Consider the following 14,076-nt stretch of genomic DNA (forward strand, 5'->3'; position numbering starts at 1 on the left):
GGGCTTCAGTACCTCAGATATTGTGGGAGTGCATGAAAAAAGGAGAAATTTGGAACTTGGCAGTGTAATTCACACATGAAAAAGACGTGGCAATCATGTAAAGTAAAACAGCTGAAACCACTCTAAAACGTGCATGTAACTTTTGGGTAAAAGAAATTCAGGCAGTGCGTACGTGCATTAAACCTACATTCTATCTGAAGACCACCAGATGGTGGTAGTTGTGGTTGCATAAATGTTTTGCTTACAGCTGAAGTTTGGTTTTTCTCTTTCTTGTTTGATAACCCAGTTTTGCTTTCTTGATTATAGATATGACTCAGTCTTCATTAGCAGTCAACTTAATAAAATTAATTAGCTGTACTGTAATAGTTGAGCACTGTTCTGTAAGAACTGAGTGGACTAAAGCATTTGTCAAAGTGGCATCTAAGCCTCCACTATTTTTTTTTAATTATTCAGGTAATTTAATGATTACATTAAGTAGAAGTAAAAATTGTGAACGGAAAACTGTTAATTTGAGGCCTCCAAGGGCCCCTCCTGGTATTGGGGCCTTGGGCAGTCAGTCCTACTATTAATATTTTCATGTCTTTGTTCCACTGTAACAAAGGTATGAAAAAAAAAAAGTGTGTCTGAATATGTAGCTCTCACATAGTGGCAAAAATCAGCTAGAAAGCAAGCTGAAACAAGCCACTTAAAAGCAAAAAGCATACTTTGATAAGGCTGCTATTTCAGATTCGTGCCCTTTTTCTTCTCAACAAACACTGAACATCAACACCCAGAAAATTTTGTGACTTTTATTAAGAAAACAAAACCATTGGACATGATAAAAACCAAGCACTACTGATGGAATAAATAAGTCAAACCAAACCATAAATCTGTACAAGATCTAAAGAAAAACAATATGGTCCCAAGAAAAGAAAAAAAAAACCCAAAACATACAAGATCTTATATCTCACAGCTCTTTTTTTCCATTTTTCTTTTTTTTTACAGTTATGAGCAAACTATAAGCAATTGGCTCGATCAGATGAAAGCTACAACATAAGTGAGATTTTTTTTTCTTAAACTGAGTGTACATAATGCTGTTTATAACTGTTAATGTCAATACAATAGCATTTTAAGTTCCAGCGCTGCTGGACTGGGAATGAGGTATATGCTAATCCGTCCTCTATACCAAGACTTTTTTTTTTAAGTTTCTTTTCTCTCCATCCATGTGAATGCTGATTTGCTGAAATCTGATCAAGTAATTCTGCATCATAAAGCCCCTGTTATGTTATGAAATCATTGATTTGTGGTGAGTCAATTCATTTCAATCCAAATTGACAAGGAAATCTCAATTAATGAAAGTAAATCTTAGATGTGTGAGGTTGTACATTAGAGGTCACAGGCCTGAATCCACACAACAAAGTTCAAGTAAATTGCACAACTTTGCACAAAACCAAGAGCTTGATGCCACGTGTGTATGGATTCAGCCAACAGACAGCACCTTGAAGGAGGATTAGAACCAATGTTTGAGCTAAAAGACTTTAGTAGGTCATAGAGAAGTAGTGATACACAGAAGACTTACACAGAGGAGAAGTGATTAAATGGTGGAGCAGGTGGGAAAACCGGTCCCGGAAATTGGTCAATTTCTACTTACAGGTGCTAAAAGAAAAACAAACAAACACCTGAAGTAGACAAAGACCAACAACTGGTGATCTGACTGAAGTTTACAAATTGTAACATTTTCACAAGACAAAACTAAATTAACTTCTGGGTAGTGTTCAAATTCCAGTCTCCAACTGTTTAAAGGAATAACACGTCAATTTGCTTCCTTGCAGAGAGTTTTATGATAATGCGATATAACGCTATTACATGGCAGGAGACAGTTAGACACTTTCTTATGTGCCAAGAAGTAATGAGGGACTTCGTCTCTTTCTTCATCTCATTCTAGTATAAAAGTAAAAATAATAATTGTAAATAAATAATAAATAGCATGTTAACATGTAAGCTAGTTTCACCTACTAATATCTCCAAAGCTTTTGGACAAAAAAAACAACAAAAAACAAATCTAAAACTTAAGTCGTGTCATTCACAGGGAGTTATGTGCCAGACTGTCTTTGACAGAAGCTGTGACCCCCTAGAGAAAAATTCACAAAAGTAAACTAACCAAAATCAAATATTATTTCTGCTAGGCTAGCTTCTCCCTCTGCCACTTCCTGTCCCGTCCTACTTTGGGCAACACCCATCAAGGAAATTTAACCTAGTGGATTTGTGTGTTGCTGCAACATTACAGGTGTTCCTAGTTCTTATTTGACTGATTTTAGACCAACCCAGGCCAGCCGTTTCCCTTTCTTTCCAGCTTTTATACCAAGCTAAGCTAACTAATGCCTGGCTGTGACAATGCCATATTTTTTGTTTGACTCTCTGCAAGAAAGCAAATATTTCCCAAAATGTTCATCTATTCCTTTAAATGAAAAACAGTTGTAGGTAAAAAATAAATATCGGCTAAAACTATTTAGTGATAATTGTAAGGCAAAAAACAAAACAAAACATGGCACCAAAATTGTAATTCAAAACCTGCTTGACCTAAAACGTGTATTTAATCGTAGCAACTCAAGGCACACCTCCAGGACCTACGCTAGCTATGCCTGTTTTTACTACTTAACCAAGAGTGTATCTCAACCAGTACCGTTGTCATATTCTTCCTCTACGAACCATAAACAAACTCTCTTTGAAAGCAAAAAAAACAAAAACATATGTCAATGGTGAACTTTTCATGGATAGAGAAAAAAGACATCCACTACAGCAGCAAATCTATCTGTGATCGATTGTGACATACCATAACAGTGCATTGACCCTCCTGAGAAAAAAACCCTAAACACTTCCTAAACAAATATAGAACATTAGTCTAACAGGAGGCGCATCGGGAGGATTGAAGTGACGTGGTCCTAGGGTGGAGGTTCCCCCCGCAGCCGCTGATCTGAGACCAGGCTAACCTCTTCAGTTATCCTGAGCTAAACCCTTAGCAGTGAAACGTTTAAAAAATGGTCTCAGAGCAGTGTCTGCGATTGACCTCATCCTAATCCCAGTGTTAACTCTTTTAGTCACAGAAGCAGGTCAGTGTTTGTCATCTGGCCTGGTGGTGGCTTGGCTGACAGCGCTGCCCCTGTTCACAGAGGGGGTTGCAGCCCAGGTTCGGCGTGTCTCTTGGCATTAGTGAAAAGTGTGGAGGACTGGAAGGAAGCACGGAGGGGGACCAGTGAACAGAGGTAATATCCATTCTCCCTCTGTGACAGGGGAGTGTCAGGGGCAAAGATGACAAACTGGAGGGGAAGCAGCCATTAGGGTGAAAGTGAGAGAGGAAGGGTGGGAGACGTCCATTATCCCTTTTAGTTTAGGTAGAAAGAAGAAGGTGAGGGAAGAAAAATAGGAGTGAGAGGAGAGCCAGTATGTCCATTAGCCCTAAATTATCTAGAGTTAATGGAGGAAGGACAAAGGGAAAGAGACAGGAGGCTGAAGAAGAGTAATGACTCAGCCCCAAACATTTAACTCTCCTCAAAGTCCTGAGATGAGGACTCCAGTTTGTTTTTCTTGCTGGGCGGGGCTTCATCCTCTAGGTCCTACAGGCAAGAAAAAAAAAAGAAAATATTGAGGATTGTTCTGGACTAATAAATAGTAATATGATAGACTGTATATAAAGGATATCTTCTGGGTCTGAGAAGCGAAGCTAACGTGGATGTACTTTCTTCTTCTTTCAGCTGCTCCCTCTAGGGGTTACAACAGCAGATCATACGACACCGATTCAAATTTTATTGACAGATGTGTTCATACCTGAGTGGCTTTGCTGTCTAAAGAGTCCTTCTCCCCTGAGGACAGGCTGTCTCTCTTGGCACTTTGTGCTCTCTCTGAGGTCTCTGATGAAGGGATGCTCTTACCTGGAGATTGTTAAGACATGGTCACAGAGATGAACTGCCAAAAACACCCTCAAATTTATCTACAGTTTTCACTTTTGGTCACTGAGTTACACCAATTCTTTTCAGATGTTCTTGTTCTGTTAAAATGATGGCATTTTGCTTCCAGGACACTGGTTTAGACTTGTTCAATCGTATCAGGAAGAAAAAAGGTTCTTCTACTGACAAGATACAACACTTACTGATTTTTAAAGTTGATTATTTACCATCCTAAATACTGGTGTTCAACAAATTTCCGAAGCATTTAAAAAAAATGCTTGTGGGGTTTTCTTTAAAATCACAACAAAGCCAAACTAGACTCCACATTTAACCACATATGCTCTGAATTATTTTCATGAGTAAATAGATTCTGCTTTTAACTTGTTTATTAAAGACAATTGGAATAAGAAGTCTGAATAAGTGTGTGTTTGGCATTTTTTCTTGAAGCTTATTTATGATCAATTCAGAAACAATTGGTTTGATTAATGTTATGGTTGCAAGACTATAGACACACACTGACACACTCATTGGCCTGTTTATCGCATTCTAGGATTTATTTCTTGTGATGTTTTTACTTCTGTGGTCCATAATTGAATGATGAATTGGATGATGAATGAACTATTCTTTAAAAAGAAGTATAACATGTTTAATCTTTGCTTATTGTGCACTCAGTTCAAATTCATGGTGCAACATTTCCAGGTTCAATCCCCACAAGACTGCTGCTGTGAGGAGTACATTGAGATATTCAAAAATATAATATGTAAGTTAGAATGTGAATGTATGAGAGGGGGTTTTGGCATTAAGATGAATTGAGGGTGGCAGTAAAAGATGGTTGACGGTTAAAGTCCCGGGGGGAACAGCACGGCAGCTGCACTGTGTCTGTGGTCCCCGTATGAGTGTTTGACTATGTAGAAGCAGTCATTTTAATCTTCTCACAGTGTGATGCTATTTGTTCTGAGGATAAAAACAAAAACAGGAAGGGGCTCCTCACCCATCTGACAATGCAACTCCACCACCTGCTAGAGGAGCTTTGGATAAGACTGTCATTTAAAGTATGTGTGTCTGTCTGTTTATTTGGAAGTGTGTTTGCAAGTGCCTAACCCCTCTTGCTGTCTGGGCTCTGGTCAGTCTTGGCTTCACCATTGTCACGGTGTGATGTGGAGGTGGGCTCTGGGGCAGGGCTGGTGCTACAACTGTTTTCCTGTTTCACTGGGGAGGAGTCAGCGATGGAGCTCTGGTTGCTGTTGTCATCTAGCAAAGACACAGATTGAAAGTATTGCACAGTCAGTTTATAGGCAAACAGATTTTGGTTTGCAGCATTAAGTGTCATGCTCATTTTTTTTTAATAAATACTTGATTCATAATCAAAAAAAAACAAATGAATGACTCCAAAGAGTATTCAAGGGTCTACGCTGTCAATTTTCACGCCATGATAATGCAACAGAAGAAAAAACAATATGCAAAGGAAAATCAGGGAACTTTAAAAAGGCAAGAAAAAAAATTCATCCATTCTCTTCCGCTTATCATTATCAGGGTGTAATCTCTGTGTTAAAATCTAGCAAATTATTGTGTCATAGCACCACTGCTGTCTTTGAAAAAAAACAAAAAACTATTAAAAACACATCAATGAGCCACACAGACACACTGGGTGACATGCTTCTTCATTAGCATGAACACACACACTGTAGGTTTTGCAGGGAATGCTCACTGCAAAAACAAATCAACTTAATGTGTTACTCAAAAGTAGTCGCTAACAAATCCACCATTTCCTCCAGTTTAGAAACCTTTGATTAAAAAAAAAGCACAGGGCCCGCCTGGTTTTCTTTTTGTTTTCTGTTCTTTTGACTTGAGATGATAGGTGGCGTGTTCAGACCAAAGACTGGATAAAGTTTTGCCTCTTGTTACTCACGCAAGTATGGTTACTGGAGTGTTTCAGCCAATGGAAGAACTACTTCCTTCCAAAAATGCATTGGATACATTATCTCACTTTCCCAAGCTTGCCTAGAAGTTCTACAGCTTCACTTACTTTTCTCCTTTTTTTTGCCGTTTTCTGTAAAGTGAAGCTGTATCATACAACTATAAATACATTTTATATTTTGGATTGTAGTGGCTGTTGGAAGACTCCACAGTTTATGACAGAATATCAGATGATAGGCTTTCGGAGCATGGCATAAACAAATGTTTTGCTAAAGATTGAAGATTTTTAAGTCATGTGGAAACACTGACAAAGTCAAAAAGACAAGGGCAAAAAAAAAAAAAAAAAACTGAAATCAACCAAACTGAGTTTGGTTCTGAGTTTCATTGAATCTAAACAATTTCTAAGGTTGGCAATGTTTGATTAAATAAAAGCACATGATAGCTTTTAACACCCACCATGCATGTCCATCATCCCTGGAGAAGAGCTGTTCTCTGGAGTCGTCACCTCTGAGCCATATTTCTCGTCTTTGCCCTTCTTCTTGTTCTTGTTCTTCTGAAGCAGAAGAATATGCACAATGTTAGTTAGTAAAACTGGTTCCAACATGCAATAAAGTGACAGGAAGATGAACGAACACAGCCCTTGGATAAATCAGTATACAGCTTTTGATGATGATGGTGGTGATGGTGGTGATGATAATGAACTCACATCATCTGATTTGGGCTCTGTAACTGGCACCCACTTGTAGATGCGAAGGGACGTGTCTCCAACAGTCACCCATTTCTTCTCCCTGTAAGGCACAGAAAAACCAAGCTGACTCAAGGGCTCTGGGCCAATGTGAAAGCAGTGTCGATATAACTGTCACCACTCTATAAATGATGCTATAGGAATGTAAAATACAATTTAAAAAAAAAAGTATTGGATAGTAGTATATCAGTTATGTTCTGAGAGTACAGAGTGTACCAACTGTTGTTGGTAAGGTACCACTGTTTCAATTAAGTAAAAAATGATCCTTCTCAAGTGAAAATTTGAATGTCTTAAACATTTCTGATAGTAACCTGAAGCTACAAAATAAGAAATCCTATGTTACCTGACATTTTGAACATTAAAAGTTAAAGCTTGCGATTGGTTTGCTTAGTCACTCGTATGCTGAACACTCGTATTCTCAGTTACTCATTTCTCTGGTCTTTAAAATGCAAAATGGTAAAAAAGAAATAAATAATAATCACGACCTCGTTTTTTTACTGCCTTTTATCAGCTCACATTACTCGCTGTAACTTTCAGCCTCTCGGCTCAGATACTTTGCCAGTATTCTCCTCCTCATACTATTGAAATTAATACTTTGGGATTGTTGATCTGACAAAACAAGCAACGAAGAACTAAGTTAGGCTCCAAAAATAGGCACAAAAAAGTACTATAAATAAGAGTTGTGAAGTTGATACCAGGATTATTGGTGCCTTTTAAAAATGGCTTTGAAAATTAATGAAACAGTAAATTAGTTCATTATTATTTTAATTAATGCTGAGAAACTTTACACTTTAGTTGTAGTTTTGGGGGGGGGGGGGTGAAAAGAAAGAAAAAACTCTGTGGGATACTAAGAGATGTAACACCAATTCACAACATCAGTCACCTAAGGCACTTTGTACTGTATAGTAAAGATGCTACAATATTAGAAACCCCAACAATCAGACAATCGCTTATGAACAAACACTTGGTTACAGTAGAAGGAAAAACTCTCTTAATGGTAAGAAACCTCCAGCAGTGCCAGGCTCAGGGAGGGACAGCCGTCCGCCTTGACTGCTTGGGGTTGAAAGTGAAGAGCAGAGAGAGAGAGAGAGAGAGAGAGATATGACAAAAGACATACTATGGGAGAAAGAACCAGAGTTGAATATTCCGTAATGACTGAATACAGTCGGGCTGTATAAACACAGAAAGTAAAAAGAGACGAATGTTGAAGAAACACTCAGTGCATCACGGGAAGCCCCCAGCAGCCTAAGCCAACTGCAGCATAACTAAGGGATGGTTCAGGGTCACCTGATCCAGTCCTAAATAGAAACTTTAAAGAAAAAAGAAAGGTTTTGAACTTTAAAATCTTAAAAGGAGAGAGAATTTACGGAAACTGAAGCCTCTGAATTCTACTGTCTAAAATTCTAGGAACCACAAATAAGCCAGCAGCCTGAGAGTGAAGTGCTCTGGTAGGATAATAAGGTTCAGTGAGGTCTTTCAGAAATGACCGAGCCTGAATATCTTCTGTGTGGGGAGAACGATTTTCAGTTCAATTCAATTATGAATTTAACAGGGAACTCATATTAGCAATAAGCTAATATGGGAGAAATGTGGTCTGTTGAATCATTTTCTATGGATCCATTACTGATTAATCAATCGAAGGAGAGGTCAGTGTTCTCTGTAATCCAGCCAGTAACCCAATAATCTTGGGTAATTATAAAGTGAGAGGAGTAAACATCTTACTGGCTCTTCTTTTCCTCTAAACTACCAACCAGTAAGATGTTTTTATTGACTCTTTCAAAAATAACTCAATGCCAATTACTTAAAAATACTTCAATTCTGATTCTTCAGTTCTTTTACCTTCTGATTTCTAACATCTTGTTGTGATTTTAGGTACTGAAACTTAAATTCTGGTCAATTTAAAAGTTGTAAAATTATACCAAAGTGATTATGCTAAAGTGAAGCGCTACAAACACGCGAGGGACACAATTTGTCTTTTTTCACAAATGAACACACACACACACACACACACACACACACACAGGTATATATATATATATATATATATATATATATATATATATATATATATCAAACCGGTCTGTATGAAGTAAAATGAGTTTCCCTGCCCTAAATCATATTTAAGTTTAATTTCACAATATTAGTTACATCAGGGACATTATTAAACCACGAAAACTCTACGCCGATCTGGGAATTATATGTATGTATAGAAATTATTTTTAAAATAAATAAATAAATTTGGCCACCAAGTAAGCTTTCACACCTAAATTGTGTATACTATCATAACAAACATCGGCGTATCGGAGCCTTCAAATGTGTATAAAAGGCATTTTTCTTGTGTTAAACGTTAAGACTGAGTCACTACGTGTTCAGCCATGCACTACAGTAGCCTACTTCCCTCTCCCAACCCCCACCGTGCCTCAGTCTCTATCAGACCTAAAGGGCGACTCAAAGCGCTTAATTTAAAACTCCAGACGGACTAAACTGCTCCGACTCAAGAGCGCCGTCGTCAAATTGTTTCCAAGTCCGGACTTATTAGACGTTTCGATCCTAAAAACCGCCGCCTGTGCTACGAGCTCAACAGCGGGCAGCAATGGCTTCATGTGACTGCATCGAAATATGGCTTCTGGGTTCAACCCTTGCCGTTAAAATCAGTGGAAAAATACGCCGGCTACATGTAGTCTAAACGTGCTAGCCCGACGATGGACGGGGTGGTGCACCGCACTAGTGCGCCCCGGTGCACCTGAGCTGCAAGTACATCTGCCGTGAAATCCACTTCAGAAAATGTCCTTTTCTTTCAATTTCATCCCTCGCTCTGTCTCGCTCCTTCCCTCTCCTCCCCCAACAAGCAAGCCTTTCTCGTGTTAGATAACGAACCCTGCTTTTTTTCTACTTTTCCTCTTACCATTTTCGTACTTTCTCAATAGCGGCCATAACCCTCTTGATGTCATCTTTCGCCCTGCTCCGGGTTTCAGCTCGGACCGACCTGCCCGACATTGCCGCGGTGGGTATAATATTTTTAAAGCTCGCCGGCAGCTCAGACACAATGCAAACAGTAGAGCGCACAGAGGAGCCAATTGCGCCTGCGCGGGTGGATAGAGCAGCGAGAGGAGGGGGGGCGGAAGGCTGCAGCTGCACTCAGAAGAGCCGTCTCCCTGCTGAGCCAGGAGGAGAACAAAGAGCCTGTAAGCTGCCTGATGTTCTCTACTTCACTCCAGGCAGAAAACTTGACGCTAAAACTAGAGAGTGTGCGAGGAAAGGACGAAGAAGATTGTTCATATTTTTACTCTGTTTAATTCATTATTGTTTTTTAGTACTTTGCATAGACTGGCCTCTAGTAAGAGTATAAATGTCCCCCACGTCTTCACACAAGACTGAAAAACAACAGCAAAATTACACCACTTTCATTCTGGCAGGTTCTGTCCCATGTCTCTATTTGTCACTGTGCATCTCCTTCAAACATCTGACATTTCTTTAGAGTCATTATGTGTCTTTTGGCCTTGTTTTGCATCCGTCAGTCATTTTGAGCATGTCTCAGGAGCTTTGTGTTCTTTTCTTCTTGCCTCATGTTGTCATTTTGTGTCTTCTGTTCTGTCCTTGGCTTCATCTCTTTCTGTCACAGATTTTAAATCTCTTTATAGTTATATTGTGTCTCTGTGGAGTCTATTTGGATTTGTTTTGCATGTCTTTGATGTCCCTTAATCATGATTTAGTGCCTCCTTGGCCTTGTTTTGGATGCCCTCATAATGTATATAATGTGTATTGTATTGCTGTATTGTGTCTTTTGTGCATATTATGTCCCCTTTTTTACTTTTCAGTGTCCCCTTCTGCCTTTACATTATTTATTTTTTACTTTGATATTTTTTGACTCTCCTTTGTCATAATTTTGAATCTTTTTATTCAGTCTTTCTTTGTTTTCACTTTGGTTCAGTTTTGGTTCGTGTTTTGTCATTTTATTGTCATTTAAAATCTTTTTTCCTCACTTCTTGTTTCGTTGTTTCCCTTTAGGTATCTTTATTTAAGCTTTTTCTTGTAATTTTGCTCCTTTGTCACCCTTTTCACTGTCTTTTTTTCTCAATTTTTGCTTCTTTCTTGTTATTTTGTTTATTGCGTGGCACTTCAGTGCCTCTTGGTGCTCATTTTGCATGTCTTTCAAACTGCTTGCCCTCACTTTATTTCTTTGGGGTCATTCTGACTCTTTTTTTTTCTTAGTTTCAGCTGTTTGTTGCCATTTTGAATACTTTCCTCCACTGTCCTCGCCACTTTTCATGCAGTTCTCAAAACAAGACATTTACCATATCACAGACTCACCAGTGCAAAAGACACAAAAACAATCCAAACCTTTTTCACATTTGTCAGAACATGCAAAGTCAGACAACCACTTCAACTCTATGGTTAATGAATAAAAACACTTTCACCACTTTTTGTAACATTTAAATGGCTTTTTACTTTCATTAAAACCTTATACACTTTGGAAAGTATTTGAGAACCTACTACCTACTGGGTTTTCCTAACATAACCATCCCCGAGGTTTACAGAAAGTGGTCTGACTAAGAGAAACTATCCAGTGATTGACATTTCTTTGTGTGAAAATACCTTATTGCCAGAGGAGAATGGCCTGAATATTTTGAACTGAAGGCAACAATAACTCAATCGAGGACTTGTCACAAACAAGACATGCAGAACAGAATCTATGAATGCACAGCACATCAGATCTTGATGCAGATGGGCTACAACAGCAGAAGACCACACCAGGTGCAACTCCTGTCAGCTAAGAACAGGAAACTCAAATTGCTGATGAATGTTTCAGCACTTTGTTGAGTCTATAACACACAGAATTAAAGCCTGTTCTGAAGCAAAAGGCAGTCCAAGCTGAGATTAGTAAAATGCAACTAATAAAGTGGCCGTTGGATCTATATGTATAGTATATGCATACATGTAATTACCCGTGCCAAAAGGACAAAGGACTGTATGTATTTCTGTCTGTTTCAACTAAACTTAGAACGTGTTTTCACCTGAAGGACAATTTCACTGCTAACACCAAGAGTGTGTGACTGTATTTGCTCATTTTTACATATTTGAAAACAATTTGAAATAACTTGATTGTAAACACTAATGCAGTGCTGGACAGTATTCAGGAAAGTGACAGACCTAAGGTTCTGACTAAGAAACATATAAACTGTTTTCATGAGTTGTAAAATGTCATTGTAAGAAGTGCATCAACACCATAACAAATATCTCTAGAAGTGTATGTAGTTTAGTATGTGTAGAAATAATAGCAGTGTGTATAAAAACACTCAGACAGGCTAGTGTGGTAGGGGAAATATGTTACTGATTTTAAAACTGCACTAAGAAGTGAGAATGATGTTTCTGGTGTGAGGTTTGTGCCAAAGCAAATGGAGAAAAACCATAATTAATGATAAAGTTAGTGGTTGTTAGAAAAGAACCATGTGGCCCTCTGCAGGTGTAATTCAAAACTGCAGAATGGGCTTGGCCTGAAGAAATGGACAAAGACTTACTATCAAACTTTTTTTTCAGTTTTAAGTTTTATAATGATCAAAAATAAAAAATATATAATAATAATAACAGCAAAAACAAGTCTTCTTCTATTTTCATTTTAGAAGTCATTAAAGTGTATTGGGCTACCTCTATCACATCCTGTCACACCAGGCCTCAGCATGTCTTCTTTCTGTGTGACTCTGTGCAATCTTTCTCTATTACTCCTGCCTGGCAGCTCCATATTTAACGTTCTTTGTCTAATATATCCATTATGCCCTATTTACACACTTCCAAACCACCCCAGGCTTTCCTCTTGAACTTTGTCTCCAAACTCCTGAGCTGTCCCTCTGATGTTGTCATTTCTAATCTAGCCCCTCCTAATCACACCCAACAAGGCTGAATCTTCAACTATGTCGCCACTCTTTTCGTCACCTCTCTTGTGCACTGCCCATTGTGATAGATGTTTAAAACCTGAGATTTTCTGGAATTAAAACACTTTAAACTTGTTCAGATTTTGTATAAAAATGTTTTGTATGTTTCCCAGCAAACTGTCTGTTATACCCACTGTCAGTAAATGTGCATTGTTTTTTTTCTGGAATTAAATCTGGACAAACTCCCTTTTCACTGTCCTCGCTGTCCTCATTTCCTCCTTACTAATCCTCTGGACTTCCTGATATCATTTTCCCATCCATCTCTATTTTTTTTTTCATTCATCAGCTCCTCAAAGTACTCCTTTTTATCTTCTCACCATACTCTCATCACCTGTTAACACATCTCTCCTACTATGTGACAAATCACTGCTGCACATCCTTTCCAGCTCAGTCTCTCTCACAAGTTCCCTTATCCTCACAAGTTCCCTTATCCTCACAAGTTCCCTTATCCTTAGCTCATTGTGAGGCTGTTAGTGTCCAGCCTCCCAGTACTCCTGTCTGTGTTCTTCATTTCCCTGACTATTCCACTTTTTCTTTAATAGTCTCTTCCTTCACATACTTCAGCTCCTCCACGAACTCTGTATAACATTCTTCCTTCTTTAACTTTTAGCATTTAATCTTTGGCTTTTCCTTCATGTGCTTACAAGCTATTGGAGTCAAGTTAGCCCACAGAAAAATCATTATTGACATTAATTAGCAAGTTTGATTTAATTCATTAACATTTTAAAATATGTATTTTGTTGCTATGTGTGTTGGTGTTTACATTTTTAGTTCATATACTGTGGTACAGGTTAAAGGATTGGGACCAGTTTAGCTATATTTGTTGCTGTGAAAGGTATCGAGATTAACTGGAAGCTGGATTATGGAACAATAAAGTATGTGTTGACACTTTACCCTGTGTAAGCAGTGTACTCAATTTCATAAATGGCCCGTGATATTGCTTTGTAGTTTAATTAAGGTACATAATTATTATAAATGTCATTATATCATAACTGCTGGTATGAAGACATATTTCATAATAATTTCATAATAAACGTTGTTTTATGCCCTTGTACCTCTTCATACCCACTGTGCCCAGAGGACACTAGAATAAGAAACACTTATATTTCCTTTAAGTTACATTACAGAATGGAATAAGCAACTTATTAGATGTCTGTGCTATACTGTTCATTAACATGGATGGATCTGACACCAATAAAAAGTTCAAATGGTTCCTCACCAGCTGTTTTGTCTCTGACTCTCGTATGGTCCGATTGTCTCTCGTTATAGGTAAGTGAATATCTTTGAGGTTTTAATAGACATTTCTATCTCTCTGTTGTTGATTTATGGTTATTTCACTCTCTGTGCACTTTATGGAGATTCTGCATTACTATGTTACTATTTTACAGTCTTTGCTGTTATTTTGTGGTTTATAAAAACAAACAAACGAAAACAGAAACCAAACAAACACATAAACGAATTAAAGAATCCATCCCACCCAACACCCTAAAAAAAAAATCACATTTCCAACTTCACGTGAACGGCACGGCGTCTGGGAGACGTTTTTGTCCTACGTCATTAC

The 14,076-nt window shown here is 38.2% G+C and overlaps 1 protein-coding gene across 2 annotated transcripts; it reads right to left on the reverse strand.

Annotated features, from left to right (window-relative positions):
• Positions 1–774: 774 nt before the first annotated feature.
• Positions 775–9,662, reverse strand: bcl7a (BAF chromatin remodeling complex subunit BCL7A). Of its 2 annotated transcripts, none has more exons than XM_035913873.2 (6): positions 9,491–9,662; positions 6,547–6,628; positions 6,297–6,390; positions 5,025–5,174; positions 3,805–3,908; positions 775–3,593 (listed from the first exon to the last, which is right to left on the reverse strand). In XM_035913873.2, the coding sequence occupies exons 1-6, from the start codon at positions 9,580–9,582 to the stop codon at positions 3,519–3,521; spliced, it is 597 nt and encodes a 198-aa protein (XP_035769766.1). In that variant the 5' UTR covers positions 9,583–9,662; the 3' UTR covers positions 775–3,518. The 2 variants fall into 2 exon arrangements, with proteins under 2 accessions (XP_035769766.1, XP_006804765.1); XM_006804702.3 differs by having other exon boundaries at positions 6,297–6,393.
• Between the last annotated feature and the right edge of the window lie 4,414 nt (positions 9,663–14,076).

The sequence above is a fragment of the Neolamprologus brichardi genome, chromosome 7, assembly GCF_056152115.1.
Source record: "Neolamprologus brichardi isolate AB-2024 chromosome 7, ASM5615211v1, whole genome shotgun sequence".
Taxonomy (NCBI): domain Eukaryota; kingdom Metazoa; phylum Chordata; class Actinopteri; order Cichliformes; family Cichlidae; genus Neolamprologus; species Neolamprologus brichardi.

What these genes read in the sequence shown, in the direction of transcription:
- bcl7a (XM_006804702.3), bottom strand. Translation starts at nt 9,582, where the DNA reads ATGTCGGGCAGGTCGGTCCGAGCTGAAACCCGGAGCAGGGCGAAAGAT. An exon ending in ATTGAGAAAGTACGAAAATG is followed by an intron (nt 6,629 to 9,490) that starts GTAAGAGGAAAA and finishes TGTGCCTTACAG; the next exon opens with GGAGAAGAAATGGGTGACTG. An exon ending in GAGCCCAGACAGCAAGAGGG is followed by an intron (nt 3,909 to 5,024) that starts GTTAGGCACTTG and finishes AACAATCTCCAG; the next exon opens with GTAAGAGCATCCCTTCATCA.